Source organism: Camarhynchus parvulus, chromosome 1 (assembly GCF_901933205.1).
Source record: "Camarhynchus parvulus chromosome 1, STF_HiC, whole genome shotgun sequence".
NCBI classification, from domain to species: domain Eukaryota; kingdom Metazoa; phylum Chordata; class Aves; order Passeriformes; family Thraupidae; genus Camarhynchus; species Camarhynchus parvulus.
Window position 1 is genome coordinate 76134008 of NC_044571.1, and position 21277 is coordinate 76155284.

Consider the following 21277-nt stretch of genomic DNA (forward strand, 5'->3'; position numbering starts at 1 on the left):
TGCCAGTTTTGGGGTGGTTGAGTCCCAGTGTGAGTTTCCAGGAGGAAAGATTTTTACATGATGAGACAAGATTTATTTGTGTCCAGTTGTCTCTTAATCTCTTATTTTGCAAGCATGCCTGCAGAACTAATAGTGTTTAGCTGAACATATTAGTGACGAAAGAGAAGAACATAGATCCCTGAAGATTCAGTAGTAGATTTTTTTCCATTCCAGCACAGGAATAAAATGAGTGCTATGAGCAGTGCTCTGAGCTGACCCTTTCAATTTGGTGATGTAGAACTCTTCAGCATCAGAACTTGAGCATACACCTTCCAAAATATTTTAGCTGTCAGATTCTTACTTACAAGTCTACTACTTTTAGTCCAGTAGGGTTTAGGTGCACAAATATTTTAAGGATCTGGTTGTTATATCAGTGAAAAGTGAGAGATAAATTCAAGCTATCCATTCAAGAGCTTATGCATTTAAAGTATTGTGCTTTTATGATCTCACTGTGATTGAAATTTGTATACCAACTGATTATAGCTTTAAAAGACCTTGGCAGTATTTATTTATTTAATTGTAAAGCTATTTATAAGTTATTATAATTTTGTATTTTAGGAATAATATAGCACTTAGGTTTCCAAAGTCTATAAACATCAATATTTTTATCTGGTAATAAAGAAGTAAATAATAAAGTCTCAATTTGAAGTTCTACTTTGCTAATTTAATCTATTTTTAACTTCATAATTACATAATTTTTACCTTGAAAAAAAAAAAGTATTTTCACAATAAAAAAAGGTGTCATAAACTGATAATATACTTCCATTTTATTACTAAGGGACAGTAGTTAGGAATCAGACAGATACCTTTGTCCTATTGAAGAAGGATTAGGTCTGAGTCTTACTTTCATGATCATTTGTCACATATGTAAAAGAGACTGTAGCCAGGGAAAAGGCAAATAAGAAATTTTGAGTTATGTTTTAGCTCTACCACCACTGTATGTTCATGCCAGAGCATTTCTGCTCTTCTCATCTCATTCTGTGTCTGTAACAGATGGTAATACTCACATCCCATTCCTCTCTTGGAAAGCTTTTGTAGTTTTACAGGAAGAAGCAGTCTGAAAGATTGTTTTTATTACTCAGATGAGAAAGAAGTCTCAGAATGTATATAAATTTGGTAGGTCCAAGGATTTAATTTTGTGTTTGAATGCCCACTGATCAAAAGAGTTTTGAATTTGACTGCAACCAAGAGCATGTCTTATATATAATAAAAATATAAAACAGGCACGAAGAATAAAGAACACACTGTTTTCTCTGTTCTCTCTTATACAGGCATGATATGGTCTGAATGTAAAGAAATTTGGTCCCAAGGTCCAAAGGAATACCTGTTTGAGTTATGGAATATGCTTGATTTTGGTATGTTAGCAATTTTTGCAGCATCATTTATAGCAAGGTTTATGGCATTTTGGCATGCATCCAGAGCCCAGAACATCGTTGATGCAAATATGAAAGATCTGACAAGTCCAACACTGGAGCCCAACATAAAATACTACACCTTGGGTGAGTTGATGGCACACTTATTGGGCCAAAACAAACTGATTTTCTTTTAATTAGTCTCCAATACCATAATTTCACAATGTAGTACTGAAGAAATTCCCACTGCTTCTCTTCTTTATCTTTGTGGCAGGTTGAACATGAACCAGCAGTGCCCTGGCAGCCAGGAGGGCCAACCCTGTCCTGGGGGCATCAGGCACAGCATGGCCAGCTGGGCAAGGGAGGGGATTGTCCTGCTCTGCTGTGCTCTGGGGCGGCCTCACCTCCAGGGCTGGGGACAGTTCTGGGTGCCACAATATGAGAGGGATATTAAACTAGAGAGAGTGTCCAAAGGAGGGCAATGAGGATGGTGAAGGGCCTTGAGGGGAAGTCATATGAGAAGCAGCTGAGGTCACTTCGTCTGTTCAGCCTGGACGGGAGGAAGCTGAAGGGAGAGCTCATTTCTCTTACAGCTTCCTTGTGAGGGGAAGAGGAGGAGCAGGCACTGATCTCTGCTCTGTGGTGACCAGCGACAGGACTCAAGGGAATGGCCTGAAGCTGAGTCAGGGGAGGATTAGGCTGGGTATCAGGAAAAGGTTCTTCATCCAGAGGGTGGTCAGACACTGGAACAGGCTCCCCAGGGAAGTGGTCATAGCACCAGTCTGTCTGAGATCAAGAAGCATTTGGACAATGCTCTCAGGCACATGGGGTGACTCCTGGAGATAGTCTTGCACAGGACCAGGATCTGGACTCAATGATTGATCCTCATGGGTCCCTTCTGACTCAGCATGTTCTGTGATTCTATGATTCCACTATTGGATCATAGTTCCCCTGGCTAAGTTTGTACATATTTTTGTAGACTGTTCTAGACAGCACTGAAATGAAGTAATACCAAAATAAATTCACTGTCACCCACCCCTTTTCTAGATCATTTTAATCTGTTCAAATATACAATACTGTCCTGCAAACCAGTCTGTGGTGGTGCAGTTTTGAATGGAATGTATTGTAATGCAGGGACAGAACTGAGCAATGAGATACAGGAAGTTCATAAACCTTTTTTGCCAATATATCTTTTATATATTATTTGCTCAGAGACTCTATTCTATTTCTTTAATATTTCTCAATCCCCGCTCTTTACCAGTAAGAGATAAAAATGTTAAGAAACTTGCTTGGGATATTTGGGAAGTCCTAGAAGGTATTTTGCCCAAATGGGGAAAAAATTAAGCGCTGTTGACTTGTGTTCATTCTCAACACCACCACATTTCTCTTACCAATATTAAATATTTTTCTCTAGACACTAATTTGCATCAGTTTCTGTCTTTATTCTGTGCTTCAGATACTATTTCTGAAAAGGTTGCATTTTCGCACTATCCAGACTGCAGAAAAGCAGAGCAATTAAAATGTATATATTCTGAAACACATTAAATTGTAGTCTTATAAATTTTACTGGAAAGTTATAAATTTAACATAAGTCTTAAAGCAACTAGTTGAGGCATTTTTTTCATGCATGCATATACACTTGAAGTCTGTTTGAAGAGGATCTGTGTATGGATGGTGTTAATAGTGAGTATTTAATGCCAGGTTTTTTCATAGGATAACAAACAGAACTTGATGGACACCAGGTTGAACATGAGCCTGTGCAGCAAAGAAGGCCAGTGGTAACCTAGGCTACATTAGGCAGAGCACTGGCAGCAGGTGGTCCAAAAAGGCCTCCCATAGATAAGCACATGTTGTACTGACAGAAATTCTCATCTTTTTTCCAGCCAGAATAAACTGGGATCCATCAGACCCTCAGATCATTTCTGAAGGGCTGTATGCAATTGCAGTGGTGTTAAGTTTCTCACGGATAGCCTACATCTTACCAGCTAATGAAAGCTTTGGACCACTGCAGATATCACTTGGCAGAACCGTTAAAGACATCTTCAAGTTTATGGTGATATTTATCATGGTGTTTGTGGCTTTCATGATAGGCATGTTTAATCTCTATTCCTACTATCTGGGGGCAAAACAAAATGAAGCTTTCACAACGTAAGTACAACTGATTAAATTGTAACCTTTATTTTCTTAACAATAACTCAGTAAAATACTAAATGTTCTTTGCAATGCTACTGTATTTTTGAATGTGGGGAGCTGAGATCTCTTTATCAAAGCAAGAGAAAATAAGTTGTCAAACACATGGAGATAAATAGGAAAAAATACCTCAGAGGTTTTGACTTATGTTTATTTATAAACTGATTGGGAGGAAATACATGTATTTAAAACAACTAATCTGAAAAAAAAAATCACTATTTCTACACCATGACTTTACCCTGGAATTGTGGAATAGTAAAAACTCAGCTGGAAGATTATGGTCCATAAGACTAATTTTTTTGAAAATTGATGATTTGCCATCAGATATCCTGTCTTCTTCATAGTTTTGAAATATTTGTCATATTAATGGTGAAATAATTCCCAGTAAGTGAACTAATGGGGCAATTTAAATAAAGTATTTACAGGTTAATTATTTTTAATTTTTTTTCATGTTAACCGTAAGCTTGTAGTATATATTAAAGTATTTAACAAGCAAATCATTGTAATATTCTTTTGAGGATGGATATATGATTCGTAAAACCATCTGATCTGAACCAGATGGTTCTATTGTTAGTTCTGTTAGGAATTTTGTGTTATGAAACAGACTGTACCTATGAAATTAGACAGTCTGCTTTTATGTACAGAGGTGGAGTTAGACATTATGATAATGGAAAAATTTGTACACTGTATAAAATTGATAACTGGCAATTTCTACAATAAGAATATACAGCTTTTCTTCAATAACATTTGCATGTGTCCAATTTCTCCTTTTAGTGTTGAAGAAAGCTTCAAAACATTGTTCTGGGCTATATTTGGACTCTCAGAAGTTAAATCAGTTGTTATCAATTATAAACACAAATTTATTGAAAATATTGGTTATGTTCTTTATGGAGTCTATAATGTTACCATGGTCATCGTCTTACTGAACATGCTTATCGCAATGATCAACAGTTCATTCCAGGAAATTGAGGTAAAAAGTCCATTTATGATGAAATATCACCCTATTTACTGTTACAACTAATTGTCTCTGGCTCCTGGAAAATTTTCTTGTTGACATCAAGAGAAGTACCACATAAGCTTTTGGAAAATTTTAGAAGAAAATATTAATGCCGCTGTTCATTTTTATTATAAAATACCTGTCAATTACTTGTCTGCATGTGCTTGTAATAGTAAGAACCAGACTAGAATAAGAAACTACTGGTGAATTGTGTTATGGGCTACATGGTGTGACTTTGTGGATCTTTCATTTGCCTCATTTGTAATTACTTGTGAATCTTTCATTTGCCTCATTTGTAATTACTTGCTGAGATCCAGCATGACCTTTTGCATTCCATGGAAAACAGAGGGCTAAATCTTTATCACTGTTTAGGAAAAAAGTAAGCAGATCTCCAGGAGCTGGGCCATCCCAGACTTTGCTAGGGGATGCTCTTGTCAAAGCATCAAACACAGGTTTGACTCTGCTTTGGTCCCACATTCTGGGCTCTGGCTGGGGCCTGTAGCATTGTCAAGCTAGAGCAAGAGCAACACATTCTCTAGGGATGTTCACATTCTTCTGGATCAGGAGGCCACAGGGCAAATCTATCAGGTTTGGAACATTAAAAATACAGTGACTGGACAAAACAGCTTCTAAAAACAGATACAGCAATATTGAGTCATGACCTTGAACTGATGTCAGTCCTTTCTGCGTAAAACCTTCCTAAACCTTACAGGGGGAAATAAAGTGAGTGTTTTGGTGATCATAAATGATAAATATAAACCTTGGTGATGATAGTATATCTGGTTTAATCATATATTTCAGAAAATTGAAGGAATTAGGTAAGAATCACTTTATCTTTTTTAACTTCATGTTCAAAGTAATAGAGTCTGTAGAGTAGTAATAGAGTCTGTCATTGTGGTCCTGTATTGCAGACTATTAGCACTCACTCTGGAACAAACAACATTTAAATTAAATCCATTCTGTTCTTCTGCAATTGCACTATTTTAAATGGATTAATAAGAACAGTTCAATTCACTGAAATTTTGGTTTTCATAAATCTCTGTATGTTTGAGATTTACTTCAGCCAATTACGCTTAAAACACACATAAAGGTTAGCTAGAGCATCTTCAATAATCAGAGTGGTATTAACCATGTCTTAACTGCTGTGTTTCTGTTTTACAGGATGATGCTGATGTAGAATGGAAATTTGCAAGGGCTAAACTTTGGTTTTCTTACTTTGAAGAAGGAAGAACTCTTCCAGTACCCTTCAACTTAGTGCCAAGCCCAAAATCTTTGCTTTATCTCCTAATCAGAATAAAAAAATGTATTTCTAAACTGGTTTTGTGCCAAAAGAAAAGCTTTCAGGAAGATGCAGAGATGAACAAGGTAATTTTTTTCTTGTATATACTGACTGCTAATTTTAGAAGAAAAAGCCAATTTTAACTTCATTTTTATTATTGCCGTGCTTTATTCATAAATTTCCCAGCATACTTAATTCATACTGAATCAGTCACTAATATGGGAGAATAGAATAGAATAGAATAGAATAGAATAGAATAGAATAGAATAGAATAGAATAGAATAGAATAGAATAGAATAGAATAGAATAGAATAGTTACAATCCCTGCTGACTGTCGGGTCCAATGATGTCTTCTGCTTTCCCCTTCTCTGCAAGTCATTTTATCTCAGAATACCATCTAGATGGTCAGACAGATTTTACTTTTCATAAATACACACCTGCTTTTTCCAGCCACCATCTGTTCTTGCATGGACTCCAAGAAGTTTCATTTTTCATTGCATTATTTTGCCAGTTACTGAAGGGAGGCTGAATGGCCCAGGGTTGCTCGAATCATAATTTTGACCTTTTTTGAAGATAGATCTGACATTTGCTGTTCTCCAGCTTTTGGGGACCTCTCCCAATACCCGTGGTCTTTCAGAGATGATAGCATATTTACAAGGGGGGCATCTGCTCTCTCACATGCATCTGTGGATGTAGTACTCTGACTTGCCTGGGTCAAGTTCTTCCTATCTCCTAGAATTCCTTCACTGAGCACAGAGGTCTGAGAAACTGTTGATGAAACCTGAGGCAAAAAAGGCATCAAGTCCCTCATTATTAACTTCATCCATCTGTCACTTAAATCCCTTTCCCCACTGCCAACAGGCCTGCATTTTCCTTGTGCTGCTATACATTGCTGTTGTAGCAATAGTTCTTACTGCCCCTGCAAATGTCAGTTTAAGGCAAGCTTTGTCTTTCCTAATGCCACCCTCACATGCCTGGGCAGTCTCCAAAGTCCCCCCTTGGTACCCTGTCTCTGCTTCCACTGAAAATGCTCTTTGCTTTTATTGTAAAATATTTTGTTGCCTGTTTTACTTACACGGCTTCAGTAAAAAGCACTTGAGTTGATTCATTGGACTCGCTTAGTTTGTAGCAGGTGTATTTTTCCTGCACTATCTTGGTATAGATCATGTCAATTGCTTGAGAAAAACATTGAATGGTACGTGATACTGGAAATGTAAAGACTGGCACTATTCTAGCACTATTGTGACATGTTAGGGAAGAAAAGTTGTGCAAGGCAGCTGGTCAGATGTAGTGAGTAGAAAGGTGAGCATATGCTAACATACAGGGAAAAAAAAGAATTTGTCATGGTGGCAAAACAAAATTTTCTTCAATGGAAATTAAAGTGTGGAAGGATCTTTGTTAAAATGGGCTGTGGTCTGAGCAGAGGCCTGTTCAAGGTTAGGAGTTCTTGAATTTTTTGTCAAGAGGCATTAGTCCTTAATCTGGGGACCAGTAAAGAATTTATGTGCATCTGTCAGTTCTCTATCACCAATGTGACCAGCACCTTTTTACACTTATTAGCTGAAGAGTAAAAGAGGAAAAAATGTTCACTATCATAGAAAGAAAAAATGCATTTTTAGGGAAAAATCCTGTGCCTCTGGGTAAGTTTATACAGTTTATGAAAACAAATATAGGTATTACAAACACTGTCATCAAAGTTCTTGTTAAGTTCAAGTGTCTCATCTCTATTCCCAGTAATTTTTCTAGTGTTTCACAGATCTCACTTCATTTTATTTGGAAAATCTAACCCTAATGTGTTTAGGACCTAACAGAAAAACACATGCATTTGCTCAAGTTTTTAATGAATCTGACATTTGCAAAACTTTTCTTCAGGCTGCCTGATGCAACCCGATTTTAAAACCTCTGTGAGTGATAAAGTCATCACTAAAATATTGCGCATTTGAGGCAATGCATATAAACTTAAAAATGAGGGGTGGTGGAAAACAACAAATGGTTCTTTTCTAATTCACTTACTCTGTGAATTTGAAAAGCACATAAGTAGGTTACAAGCTTGTGTTAATGACTTTTTAGCATGAAATTTATGTTCCCATAAACCAGGTACTCTTATAAGTCCCATTTATACAGACTAAGGAAAGAAGATGTATTTTTATCATTCCATTCAAACCTAGCAATTCATGTTTTTTAGCAAGTTTCTAGAAAGGTGCAAAGTGTAATAATTACCAGTCTTATATAAAACAGCAGCAGGTTTGTCAGCTTTTACAGCAGTCCCTCTGAAAGAGAGCTGTAGGGATGCAAACATTGTTTATCAGATTTTTTCCTAGCCCTGAATTAATTTTAAGTCTTCAAATACTAATGCTTTACCCTCAGTTCAGATTTTAGTATAACTAATCCTAAATGAAATGTGCTTACTCTGCAGCCAAAGCAGCTATAAAAATGCAAATCAAATTAAAAAACACGAAAGTTTACGTTGAAAAACATAAAGTGTCTGAGTTGTATTTATTAATTTCTCAGGTTTTGCAGTAGATACTAGCAGATGATTACATTTTTACTTACCTTTTGGGCTTCTACATGCTGAATTTATCTGAATCTATGAGCTATTGCCATCTTGTGCACTTCCAAGAAGTAGCTAAAGTGGTTTTGTGTTACCTTTTGATCCTCTGTTGGCGATTCATTATTGTTGAGGCTGTCATGGCATCTTCTCAAGGGCACTCTCACGCTTTTGGGATTTTGACTTTGTGGGTTGATGCTGCTATGATTGCTGAGCAAGGAGCTACCCGTGCAGGGAGCTACTATAAATAAAATGAGCTGTGGAAAGATAGGGAAGTATTTGGCAAGACCAGACCCAAGACTTGATGGCTGTGTTTGTGCTAGTATTACATGGGTAGCTTACCTGGCTATTGAGGCCAATTCAGGAATGGCTTGCCCCTATTCAGATAGTTTTCCTCACAAAACAGGAAACCTCTTGTCCCCAAGCCACTCCAGTTGCCAGACTGTGCCTAGGAAGATAGAAGGTTGCTCTGGTGTGAGTCCTACCTGGGAGCACAGTGAAAGTTTACTGGTGGAAGACATTGCACTGCAGTGCCCAGGAATGTTAACACACACTGGAGTTCACTGATTCAGACCCAGCCTGTGGGTTGTTCTGCTGCAGAGCCTGTATCTTCTCTCTGCAAAAGCTGCAGCAGCTTCAGAGTGAGTGGGAAGACAAGAATTAGGGTGGGAAGGAAGGAAATGCTACTCCTATCTCCAGCTCTGCCCTGATTATTGCTAGCAGAAAACGAAGCCAGATGCTGTCAGTGCTAAACAGCAAGTATTTTACATAGCTGTGTTCAAAGTATAGTACACCAGAAATTAATTTCCTGAGACATATCTAAATACAATACTAAAGACTGTGAAGATGTTTTCTTTCAGGCTGTTGATTAAGATCCATAGATTCCTTTCTTCAGGCTAGAATTGGCATTTTAAATATCGAGTGAGAAACTCAAACCAATAAAAAGGAAAAAAGAAATTAAGGAAAAGGAGAGTTTTTTTAAAAAACCTACTTTGACTACTGTTCTAAATTTTCAAATTGCCTTGGGATTGAGAAAATTTGTTGCTCAAGTGTCACAGAACTTTTTCATCTTCCTGAGCTAAAAATCAGCAGTGAGAGATAATATATTTAAATTTTGTTCATTAAACATGGCCCTTCAGAAAAAAAGTAAGGGACAGCTATTTATTGAAGTAGTTTTAAGCCCTCACTCAAACAAGACAAATATGTTAACTTTAACTTTCCTAGTGTAAAACAGTATTTCTGAAATTTTCATGAGTGACATCTGGTTGTAGGAGCACAAACTTAGTCACTTTCTGGGAACCCTCCTTTTTGATCCAAGAAAGTACAATTCTTTGGAATTGCAAGTTGACAGCAGCTTCTGATTTAAGACATTCATAAAGTGCTGAAGAAACCAGCTATAATAATTTCATTACTATTCTGATTGAATTGAATTTTAAGTAATACAAGAGAATAATGAAATGAGAGGCAAGTTTAAAGATGAAGGTGTTTTCAGAAAACAATATCCTGCATTTCATATTTCACCCCCCACTCTAGAAGCAGAGTTATTTTGGTTGGGATTTATGTCATTGTTTTATTTAAGTTACATAATTTCCCCTCTGGTTACTCATATTCAATAAATGGTAACTTAAAAATACAGATTCTTGGTCAGTCACCAATGTCACAGGCTGAGTGCACTCTAGTACTAATTTTGGAGAAAAAAAAAAGCCATAGGCAGGAAGCTTAAAGAGTGTCTAAAGAGAGCTTAAAGAGACTTAAAAATGTTAAATGTGATAATGAAATCTTGGCAGTCTCTGCCACCAAGTGGTCATTCAGCAATTTACAGTGGATCTTGTGTCCTTTACTGGTACACCATAAGAAGATCTAAAGTTTCACACTTCTGATTTACCTGCGAACTTTCAAGGTGGCTAATTAAAAGTAAATTATTATCTTAAAAACTGTTCTGGAGGGTGAAGGTTAACATAAAGACATTACAGTGTGCCTGCTTTTACAAGTTTGCAGTGTCATAATTCATCTCACCACATATTGCCAATTTTGCTATTTCAAGTGAAAATCAAATTGTAATTGAGCAGTAGGTTAACTTTTGAGGTGAAACAATGTAACACAAGTTTGAAACTGGTAACCAGCATGACACTTTGCTTTTAAAATATGTAATAAAATATGTAGTAAATACCCAAGGCAACTTCCTTCTGCTGCTGCCGAGGAAGCGTGATCTTACACTTATTCTACTATATTATTTCAAAAAATGGTGCATGAGAAATCCAGGAGCTGAAATAGCACGAAAATTGTTTTTCTCTTTTAACCCAGTTTTGTAGATGAGGCCCAAGCAAGTATAATTAGTTCTAAAATCCTGAAAAATATAGTGATTACATAGTGATTGTGTAAACTCACTAGTCATTATTTTTTATTATAAATCAGATACCTAGTTTAAGTTAAAATATTTTGATAAGATTATACTTTCTAATATATATTCAAAATATCTGAAGTAGCTTTATTCAAGCATAAAAAATAGTAACTTGCCCTTTTTATACATGCCTGTCCACATGTAGATTAATATATAAGAGAAATATTAATTGTTTTATATGTTTTACATTATTTATCTTTTATTATTACTTTTGCTTAGTCAAGTAAACATAGACTAAATAGATAAATAATGGTTTTTTTAAAAGTATGGACAAATAGATTTGTGAATCTTTCTGAAGAACCGAAAATTCCCAAATTCAGTGTACACTTTATATTGATTGCTAATGAATATATTTTACCAATAGATTTAATCAATTTTTGTATAAAATTTAAGAAATTTTTGTATCAAAATACAAGCCTGATCTAATAGAAGGTCTCCCTGCCAATGGCAGGGGCATTGCACTACCTGTTTTTAGATGTCCCTTCCAACACAAACCATTCTGTGATTCTATGGAATGCTGAACAAAATCTAATAGTATTTAACTTACTCTCGGTGTACAGCTGCGTAAGCAGCAAATCCTGCCCTATTTTTGTCAACAAATTGTATCCCAGCATATCCCACAGAGTATTTAACAGGCTTCAAAGTGCCCCAGTCTGCTTATAAGTAGATGCTTGATATATTAGGACACAACACAGAGAGGTTCAATGGAAATACAAAATGATCCCATGGAATTTGAGACACTGCACTGATGGTCCCATCCTTTGAAAGAGTAAAAATTTGGTTAGACCATGTATAATTCCAGGGAATTGAATTTTTAGTGACAGTCCTACTTATTCCTCATCCAGATCAACTATGATTTATACTTCTTGCACTGCTGTTTGTTGAACTGGCCCCACTCTATCTAAAGCAATACCATTTGGTTTTGCAGTTTCTGTTCGCTACAGTCCAGTTGTTCAGCTTGAGTCCCAGTTCACCATTTTGTGATGCCTTAGGTTTTCTGTCATAGGATATATACATGAAATATACATATTGATATTCTATTTATTTTGTACTATAAATAATGTTTCTGTTTCAGCTTGATCAAAGGAAGCAATCGAGTATAAGAAGCTCAGATGAAATCCACTTAAACAGTTTAAACAATCCTCCAAGACAATACCAGGTAAAAACCAGTTTATTTTTAAATAAAATCAAGAAGTAGTAGAACTAGCAGAGTGATGGCATGAGAACAGTTTTGAATTTATGCTAAGTAACATAAGTCAAGGATAAATCCACAGACCTTGTATATGTCAGAAATAAATGAAATGGTTTAGGTATTTGCAGTACAATTTGAGGGTGTTTTTCACTCCTCTTTGTTTCTGAAATGGTACCCTTATAGTGCAATTTATTTGTGTGCTTTAGAGAAATGTTCTTAATTTTAGAGTTGAGTCCTCAACTGCACAATGTGAACTGAGAAATCCAAAAATAAACCCCAAATCTTTCCATTCCATTTGCTGAAGCAGATCAGCTTATTGTGGCACATCTCTACATACAAATGCCTCAAGCACTGCAAGTATCTGTCAGCCTTTATCCTATCAATGCAATCTCGTTTTCCTTTGCCTCCTAAACAACTGCAAATGAGCCTTTGTGCAGTTAAGTATAAAGAGACCCAGCACAGTCCTCATAAATCTCAGCTATTCTGGTCCAGAGACTGCTTCTTTCCTTCTTGTAATACTACAAAATGAGTGGAAAGGAAGAAGCAAGAGGTACCTGGGCAATATAAAAAGACAATCTGAATGAAAAAAGGTACACAAAATGAGTATACTTTATTGACCACAAGAGAGATTTTTCCCTTGGGCAGGCTAGCTCTGCTCCACTTTTATGTTACGCAGTGTCTACAGGAATCTGTTCCAAAAACTCCCTCACTTTTTCACAGCCAATTTCATTATGATGCAGGGATAGATGCTAAGATTAAAAATCTGCCCCATAAACATGTAGTGTGGCTTTGTATTTGAAAGATTCTTGGATCATTATGATAAACAGTACAGCTGCTGACCTTGCAAGTGTGACTGCAGTGATGGCCTGGGACCACTAATCTGGCATGACTCACCTCAAAACCAGCTCTGGCCAGCTCTATTATTGTGGAGACAAAAGCAGACATATAAATCTATGAATGTTTTCTATCTTAAAATGGAAAAGAAAAAGTATTATGTTGTCATGGACTACACCCTATGAAAATATTAAACCCAAAGGCAGAAATACATATTGTAAAATGTACTTGGATACCTTTTTCTTTTTTAAGTAATTTGAACTGTTGGGAGAATCAGGGCCAGAATTCATTTTTTTCATGGAAAGGTAAAATTTACAATAAATTTGCTGGCCTAGATTCCCATTATTATTAGCAGAGAGGTTGGTCATTCTCATGGTATAAGCTATTTGATCAGTTTTAGTTGTCTCAGATGAGTTGTGCTCTCAGGTTTGCTTATTTTATCCATAGAAGGAAATAAAGATGAGAGATACGTATATTTACCTTAGAAAGTATCTGTCTTTGGTTAGATGAGTCCCAGCTGAGACACTTAAATGAGTTAGAATTTTGGATCCCATTTTCTCTAAGCAAGCCCTACACTGGGAAAACATAACTTAGCAAATATATCAAAATAGATTCAAATAAACTAACAACAAAGGGATTTAGCAACTAGCAATGCTAAGCAGGGTCATTATCATCTTTGTGTGGCAATAAAGGCCAGATGGCTTCATCTGGCCTTTATTCTTCACTTGGAGATCAAAGATGCAACTGTATTAATAGCTCTTACACCCTCCAGTAGCAGGTTAAAGGTTATGAATTATAACATTCATAAGATTGTCTTTAGTTCTCTAACTTTCAAGTATATATATATATATGCAGAATTGTAAAGGTTAAATATCACCTGCAGATGAAAGCAGAGATTTTTACATTAAATTTCTTTAATTTGTCAAATTCTACACTGAAGTATCTGAATGCAACAGAAGGTAACAGAGGTGTCAGTGTAACCCATCTATCAGCTAAGTACCACACAGTTGCTTACTCACTGCCCCCACACTGCCCCCTTCCAAGTTCATGGGATGAGGAGGAGAATCATAAAAGGTAAAACTTGTGAGTTGAGATAATGATACTTCACTAATTTAAATAAAGAAAAAAAAGTAGTAGTAGTGGTAGTAGCAGTAGCAATGAAAAAGAGATACAGAGGAGCAGTGATCACCCCTCAAGGCCAAGCCTCCCCAGTTTCTATATTGAGCATGATGCTCTATAGTATGAAATATTCCTCTGGCCAGCTTGGTTCAGCTGTCCCAACCATTTTCCTTCCCTGTGCACCTGCTCAGCAACAGAGCATGAGGCATTGAAGAGTCCTTGCCTTTGGGTAATCACTGCTCAGCAACAACTAAAACAGCAGTGTGTTATCAACACTATTCTCATACTAACCCAAACTCACACTGTACAAGCTACTAAAAGGAAAATGAACTCTGTCCCAGCTGAAATCAGGATGAGAGCTCTTACTTTGAAATGTCATAACAATACTAGTCCAACTAAGAAAACTCCTTTTTCCTTTGTTTCTTCTCTGCAGAAAATAATGAAGCGTCTTATTAAAAGATACGTGTTGAAAGCGCAGATAGATAAGGAAAGTGATGAAGTCAATGAAGGTGAGTATGTTGATGAATTGTCTGTTTCATCAGAGAATCAAACTAAAGTGATTATATATTTCCAAAATACTTAATCCACTTCACATCTTTACAAGTGCAAGAGGCAAAATTAACATGCTGTTGAAGAGATGGGATTTATGTCTCTCCTGTCCCGTCAGAAACTTCACTGATATGACAAGTGTTAAAATGTGTTGCTACATGTAGTAATAATAGAATCATAGAATAGTTTGGTTTGGAAGGGCCCTTCAGGATCATCTGGTTCTTTAAAGATCTGGTGGTCTGGGCAGTGATGGGTTAATGATTGGATTCAGTGATTTTAGAGGTCTTTTCCAACATAAATTATTCTGTGACTATGATTCTGTGATCTCTCTTGCAGCAGAACAGCATTTTCCATCAAATAGATCATGTGAGTTTTGTGAACTCATGGTCTCTCACACTTTTGCCTTCAGATTTGTTTGATTCCTGAACTGCATCTTCGTATTCCTATCCCTAAGACACCATTTCACTGAGGTTAGCTCAGCTGGTGAGAGCATGGTGCTAATAACATCAAGAGTTTGGGTTTAATCCCCATTTGGACCATTCACTTAAAGCTGGACTCAGTGGTCATTGTGGGTCCCTTCCAACTCAGAATATCCTATGATTCACCAATGGGCAGCAGAATATCTACTTCTTCTGTTTCAACAAAGAAATATGGGAAAAAAACATAATTGTGGGATATTTGGGTATGTTGTTTTTTTCTTTTGTTAATATTGTGATCCTTTAAAATCTGTTGCAGGTGAATTGAAGGAAATTAAACAGGACATCTCAAGTCTCCGGTATGAACTCCTTGAGGAAAAATCTCAGAATTCTGAAGATCTGGCAGAACTTATAAGGAAACTTGGGGAAAAACTGTCACTTGACTCTAAGGAAGAAGAAAGCAAGAGATAACCAAAATAAGATACGCAACAGAATGTTAACAATTCACTTAAAGCCATATTTCTGTTTTCCTCAAGTCTAGCTCACATTTCTAAAAAAGATTCAGAAATTAAATCATTCCAATTCTTTATTGAAAGAACACAGTGGCAAATCCTCTAGGTCTACAGTAGGGAGACCATACCACTTCAGTAAAGATATTTATTCTTTACCTGCTGAAGAATAGTTGATCTGAGATAATTTAAGTACTCAATTTACTGTCTAGAATTCCAGTGGAATCTTGATGAGCTCAGTCACGAAAGATTAAAAGCATAGATTGAAACTTTTCCTATGTTAACTGTTCGTTTTTTGCAAATTTCCCTTTGTAACCATTCTTACATATATTTTAGTGAAGCAAGAGAGAAAAATCCAGGCTTTTATATATATATACATATATCAAAAGCTATTTAATTTTTCCAGCATTCCCAACTAGCAAAAAAAAAAAAAAGCTAAATCTCTTTCTTAAGAATAGGTAGGATATTAAAATAAACTTATGAACGTTTCCATGTAGAGGTAGATACCACGACACTCAGAGCACTGTGTTGTATTTTCCCCTACTGATTCCTGTCTGCACTGGGCTCTCCTGTGAGATACCTAGGTTCCAATGGGAGTTAGGACATTAAGAAAGAAATATTTTTCACCAAGTTGGTTGAAAAGCTATTTCTGAGCCTGGGAGGTTGGAAGAAAACCTTCTTTAAACCAAAATAATTAACCCTTGATGTTCCAATCTGTTCCAGAATTCCCAAGTTCTCCTGCTTTTATGTCTTGAACTGAACCTCCCAAACTGCAGGTTAGGGGTTTGAATGCAACATTTTTATTTGAGGTGGAAGATACTAAAGTGTTAGGTGCAAACCTCTCTTTGAATTCTGGGAATGTCATGCATGGGGGACCATGTTTCTCTATGTTAAACCTGTTTAAATCATTAAATTTTCTGCAGACATAGATAGCAAACAAAACATCTTGTTGCAAAAAATAATGAAATCTTATCTTCTCTGGATTTGCATCCCTCATTCTGTTTCCACTGGTGACAGCTCAGCTCTTGTGCTGTATTTTTTAGGACTCTTTTAATGACGAATCTTCACTCCATGTGGTAAAGAAAGCTCCAACATTTTCACCCTGCCCCCTGCAATAGTTAAAAGGCTCTTTCTGTTAAACTGCAGATGAGGTATCCCATGCTCTGTCTGGCTGTTTGTTGTGTAACAATGTCCATGCAGGACAGTCAGATGGTTTCTGTCTTTCCAGACAGAAACAGCATAAATTCCATTCCATAATTTTTCCCTTGGTTAATATAGTAATTTATGTTTCTCTCTTTGGACAGTCACTAATTCTGGAAATGTTATAAACATACATTACATTGGGCATCTCTGCTTCTCTTTAAGCTTTTTTTTTTGAGATTAGTGTAAGGGCTGTGAAAAATTATAACATGGCATCCAGGTGTATAACACACCTTTAAAAGACTTGTATGAAACAAGACTTAAAAAGGCTTGTCAGTAATTGCTTTAAAATTAGCTTTGTGAAACTTATTTACTGTGGAATGTATTAGAATGTTTCTGCCTTTCCCTTTCAGGCTGGAGATTATTTTTATTGAGTCTAGATTAGTTTCCAGCTGGATTTATTGATAGTTCTTTTTAAAAAAAATGTTGATGGAAGCACTGTGTATTTTCAGGGAAAAAAGACATATTAGAATGGGGTTTGAAATCACTTGGAGACAGGTGGAGGTAGAGGAATGAGGTCAGCTTGCCCTGTGAGTGTTTGTCATGCTTTAGAGGAGGAGCTTGGCACGAAAGTTTAGCCACAAATGGAGTATGGGGAGCGGTGTGTGTCCTGTGGGCTTCAGGTGCAGTGAACTCAGGGTTTAGAAACTTCTAAGACTTCTTCATCTGAGGGAGAAGGAGGAAAGGGAGGACTCAAAGGTAGTGGAGCACAGGCAACTGGTGTGACCTTAGACTGGAAGGCAGTGTGATGGTAACTTCACTGCATTTTGGCTCCTGGATGGTTCCTGCCAATCTCCCTTGGCCAGGACTGGCCTCTGAATTGAAGTTCCACCTGAGTATTTTGGACCTGGTTTTCTGAAACAGTGGGCAGTTTATTCAGCTCCACTGAAGGGCTGTGTTAGAGGCCATGCTGCTCAAAGCACATCTTTCATCTGAGAGCTCTTCAGAAAATCTGTTGGTCAGGATCAGAGGTAACAGGGGCAGCCAGTGTTCACTTTCAGTAATCAGAAGTCTTAATTTTTGGTCATTGTAATACACGATTTGGATCTGCTGTAGTGCTCATTGATGGTAAACCCTCACTCTCCATAAACCCAGAGAGAGGAAATACGTATACACAGTTTGAGATCCAGGCACTTTTAAAGGGAAGATTTTTGTTACAGAGGTAAAATGTACACTGTGAATTTGTTTAAACCCAAAATTTGATGTACCTTAAAACTATAAGATCATAATGTATATATTGTATTTCATGAAGAAAATACATATGGATTTTTTTAATCATTGAAGATATTTTATATGTAGTTATTACTCATGGAACAATTTGTTAAATATATTTGAAGAGGTCTATTGCCAAATGTAGTGTGACAAGCAATGTAGTATTTTAAATGAGCACAATACCAAATATATTATGCTGATTAAAAAAAAAATTAAATGTAACAAACTAAAAATGCCTTTGTGATTCATTGTATGAACATTTTGGTATTTCGCGGAAATTTGGCTGCTCCTGCTTGGAAGACTGATACGGTAAAAAACTTTGATTTCCTAACAACACTAATATTAAAAAAAAAACATTTCAGAGAAGTATTTTCTTACTTAGTTAGACTCAAGGCTAAGTATTTTGTCTCCTGTGATTGTGCCTGATGCTAGATGTTTCAGAACATCTGCAGTAACATAATTTTCACCTTACATAATTCTCCTTTTGGTTTCTAATAAAGCAATAATTTGATCAGAAAGTATTTCCATATTTGTTTGTAAATTATTAGGATAACAAGATAGTCTTGCTACCTACTTAATTGTGTCTTTAAATCTTGTTAGTTACTTGAGTTCAGCAATTCTGTTTCTGTACTAGCAGCTTCCACATCTAAACCAGACCTGCTATGAAGTATTGTCTTTATATACATTTTTTCCCCTGAGTATTTCTTAAACTTTAATTATGAAATATGGTGGGTAGATTTCATCATCCCTTAGAGAATCTCCTTTCTGTTTCACCCAAATGTATTTCACTAAAAGGTATGAAAGGACTTGAGATCTTCTGAAGAGAAGGCAATGAAGGTCCCCAAATCAATGTCTGTGCAAGGTTTTCTCACACAATTCTGGATGAAACAGAATCACATCTAAATATTGAGAGAAAGCTTTATATGTCATGGAGGAATGGAAATTTTATTAGAGACCAATCACGCAATGCAAGCCTAAGGTACCCAAGATGTAAGGTGACAGATGCTGAGAAAAAGCTATGGGATTTCAAATTAAAGTTCTGACATTCCAAGTAAAAATCTGCTGCATTACACCATATTTTAGAGCACTGACAGGCCAAGCCAATGAATGTTGCTGGTTTTAGAAGTGGCATCAGATTCATCTGATTTTAGATGAAAGCCATGAAGACTTACTTGTGCAACTGAGCTTGTCTAATCTTTCTTTGTGTTCAGTGGATAGAAATGGTTAACGTAGACAAGTATTCCAGGTAAGTTATATAGTAGAAGTGACCATTTATCTCCTGTTACTCTGAAGAAGCAACTGTAGCTGTTGGCAACATTTCTATTGAAGTGAGAAGTCCCAGCTTGCCAGAAATCAGCACTCAGCTCATGAGCACTGCAAGGCTATGAACCATCACAAATGATCATCTCATTGGAAGGGCTTGAACTGATGGGGACAATCACTGAGAGGGGCAGGATCTAACTTGCCATCCCAAGAATCCATCCCATTCCCCAGGGATGATGGATGAGTTTGGTTCTTTGCTCTGCACCAATATTTTCATTTTTCCCTCTTCATTAGTGTTGCTGTGGGTCAGCATAAACAAAACCACCCATTAACCAAATCTATCACAAATGTGAGAACAACTCTGTTACAGAGCACATGGTAACTAAATTCTTGCTGCCAAACCAGGACCTTTTTGACAGAGAGAAGTTTATGTCTCATGTTGTAGTACATTGGGGTGAGCATATATTTTCAATAATATATTTTCAAAGCTTAAAATACATAGCTTGATCTTGGCAGTACTTCAGCTATAGCAGCTGTATCCTGTAATTTACTAAGAACATGTTCTCATGACTTCTGTGTCCCAAAATGCAGTTTAGTACAACAAAATCTTGCATTTGCTTCTTAGAGATTTCCCTCAGGCTTGAAATTTCTATCTGAACATTATAATTAATACATTACAAACCACGTAATATGAAACTGTACTAATTTCCAGAACAGAAGAAATTGTTCTTATAGTGTAAATTGCCAGTTTTTCATGTAAATATTTAACGTTTTTTAAAATTAGTTAGGAGCTGCCTGGTGTGAATAATCTATCTAAGTACTTATGTTCCTGCTTAAATTTTAATTTGGCTTGTGGAAAATAGAATTCACAAAGTTTGTGCTTGGAAAACTACTTGTGCTTCAGAAGCTCATCTCAGAAGTTAATCAAGACTGAGGTGTGTACCTTAAGCTCCATGCTCTTAGAAGGCCGAGGAATCCCATGCGCTGCTCTTCCCTGGTGTATGAGTAACCTCAAAATATTTCCTTTTTTTCTCATTTCCTAGTTACCATGAGTACCTCAAAATATTTCATTTATTCTCTTGTTTCAATTTTTGCAAAAAGCCGAGTTTCTTGTTTCTCTTTCTGTTCTTGTCACCGTCTTGTCAACATATGACAGTGCAGTAGGGATCAAAAAGTACAAATTTTCAGTGCTTTCTCTGTCCAAGGAGATATATTTTAGTAGTATTTGGTTTTGTTTTAAGCTTTTAAATATTCTGTGATTTAGTTCCTTGACATTTACACTTTGCTCCTTTAATCAATGGAACTCCAATCAAAGTAATTGAAGAAGATCAGTTCATATTGTATTCAAAGTAAAATGCAGCAGATAAATAATTTTCAATGTTAATAGCAATATTTTTGTGCCCTTTTATATATTAACACTTTTATACCATTCTGATGTTTAATTGTGCTTTATAAAGAAGTATATTCTAGTAGGTTTGCAAAGGGCAAAGGGCGTAAATAAAGTGACAAACAGTCCAAAAACTTTTTGTTAGTAGGCAAAACCTAGTCACTCTCAAATACAAATAAATGTATTTTCCTATGACCCTTGTTAAACCCAGATCAAGTCTCTGTTCTTCAGCTTCTTCATTTATGCCAGGAGAAAATGATACTTATTGATGTCAACATGCTCAAATATGTAATTTGATGAATTAATGAAGAGAAAACTTCAGTTCTTTCTCAAAGGGAGTATTTTATTGTTTTCAAAGAAGATTTTGTGTAACTTTACCAGAACTCCAGTGATGTAATCAACTTCAATAGAGAAAACCCATGGGATTTCATGAGTTAATGTCTTCACTGCAAAAGGCACTGCTATGGGCTTGTCCTTTAGATCTGCTGTTCTAAAAATTCCAATTGAGACACTCACTGAATTTGTCCTGTCTGTAGCCCAATTTATTCAGTCCCCCCATGTGCTAATGGTAAACTGAGGCTCTGCAGCTGGGTCACAACATCCGTGCTTGTGAATGGACAAATATCAGTGATAGTGTGAATTTTTAAAAATACATATAGCATGGGCACATCTTTCTGGTGAACAGAAGACAAGGTACAATATCAGGTTGCTATCAAATCATGTTGTAAAACATTCAAGACTATGTGGCTGTGCTAGAGCACATGTGGTCTCTCCTGACATGTTAATTCTG

At 36.4% G+C, this 21277-nt stretch overlaps 1 protein-coding gene across 1 annotated transcript in view; it reads left to right on the forward strand.

The window, feature by feature from the left end:
* The window catches only part of TRPC6 (transient receptor potential cation channel subfamily C member 6), a 75791-nt gene extending 60266 nt beyond the window's left edge, over positions 1-15525 (forward strand). Inside the window, exons 6-12 of the mRNA XM_030949879.1 lie at positions 1311-1538; positions 3275-3539; positions 4356-4551; positions 5740-5943; positions 11882-11965; positions 14385-14460; positions 15236-15525. Coding sequence (XP_030805739.1) covers positions 1311-1538; positions 3275-3539; positions 4356-4551; positions 5740-5943; positions 11882-11965; positions 14385-14460; positions 15236-15387 — 1205 coding nt within the window. The 3' untranslated portion in view covers positions 15388-15525. The remainder of the gene's footprint in view (positions 1-1310; positions 1539-3274; positions 3540-4355; positions 4552-5739; positions 5944-11881; positions 11966-14384; positions 14461-15235) is intronic.
* The last annotated feature ends 5752 nt before the right edge of the window (positions 15526-21277 follow it).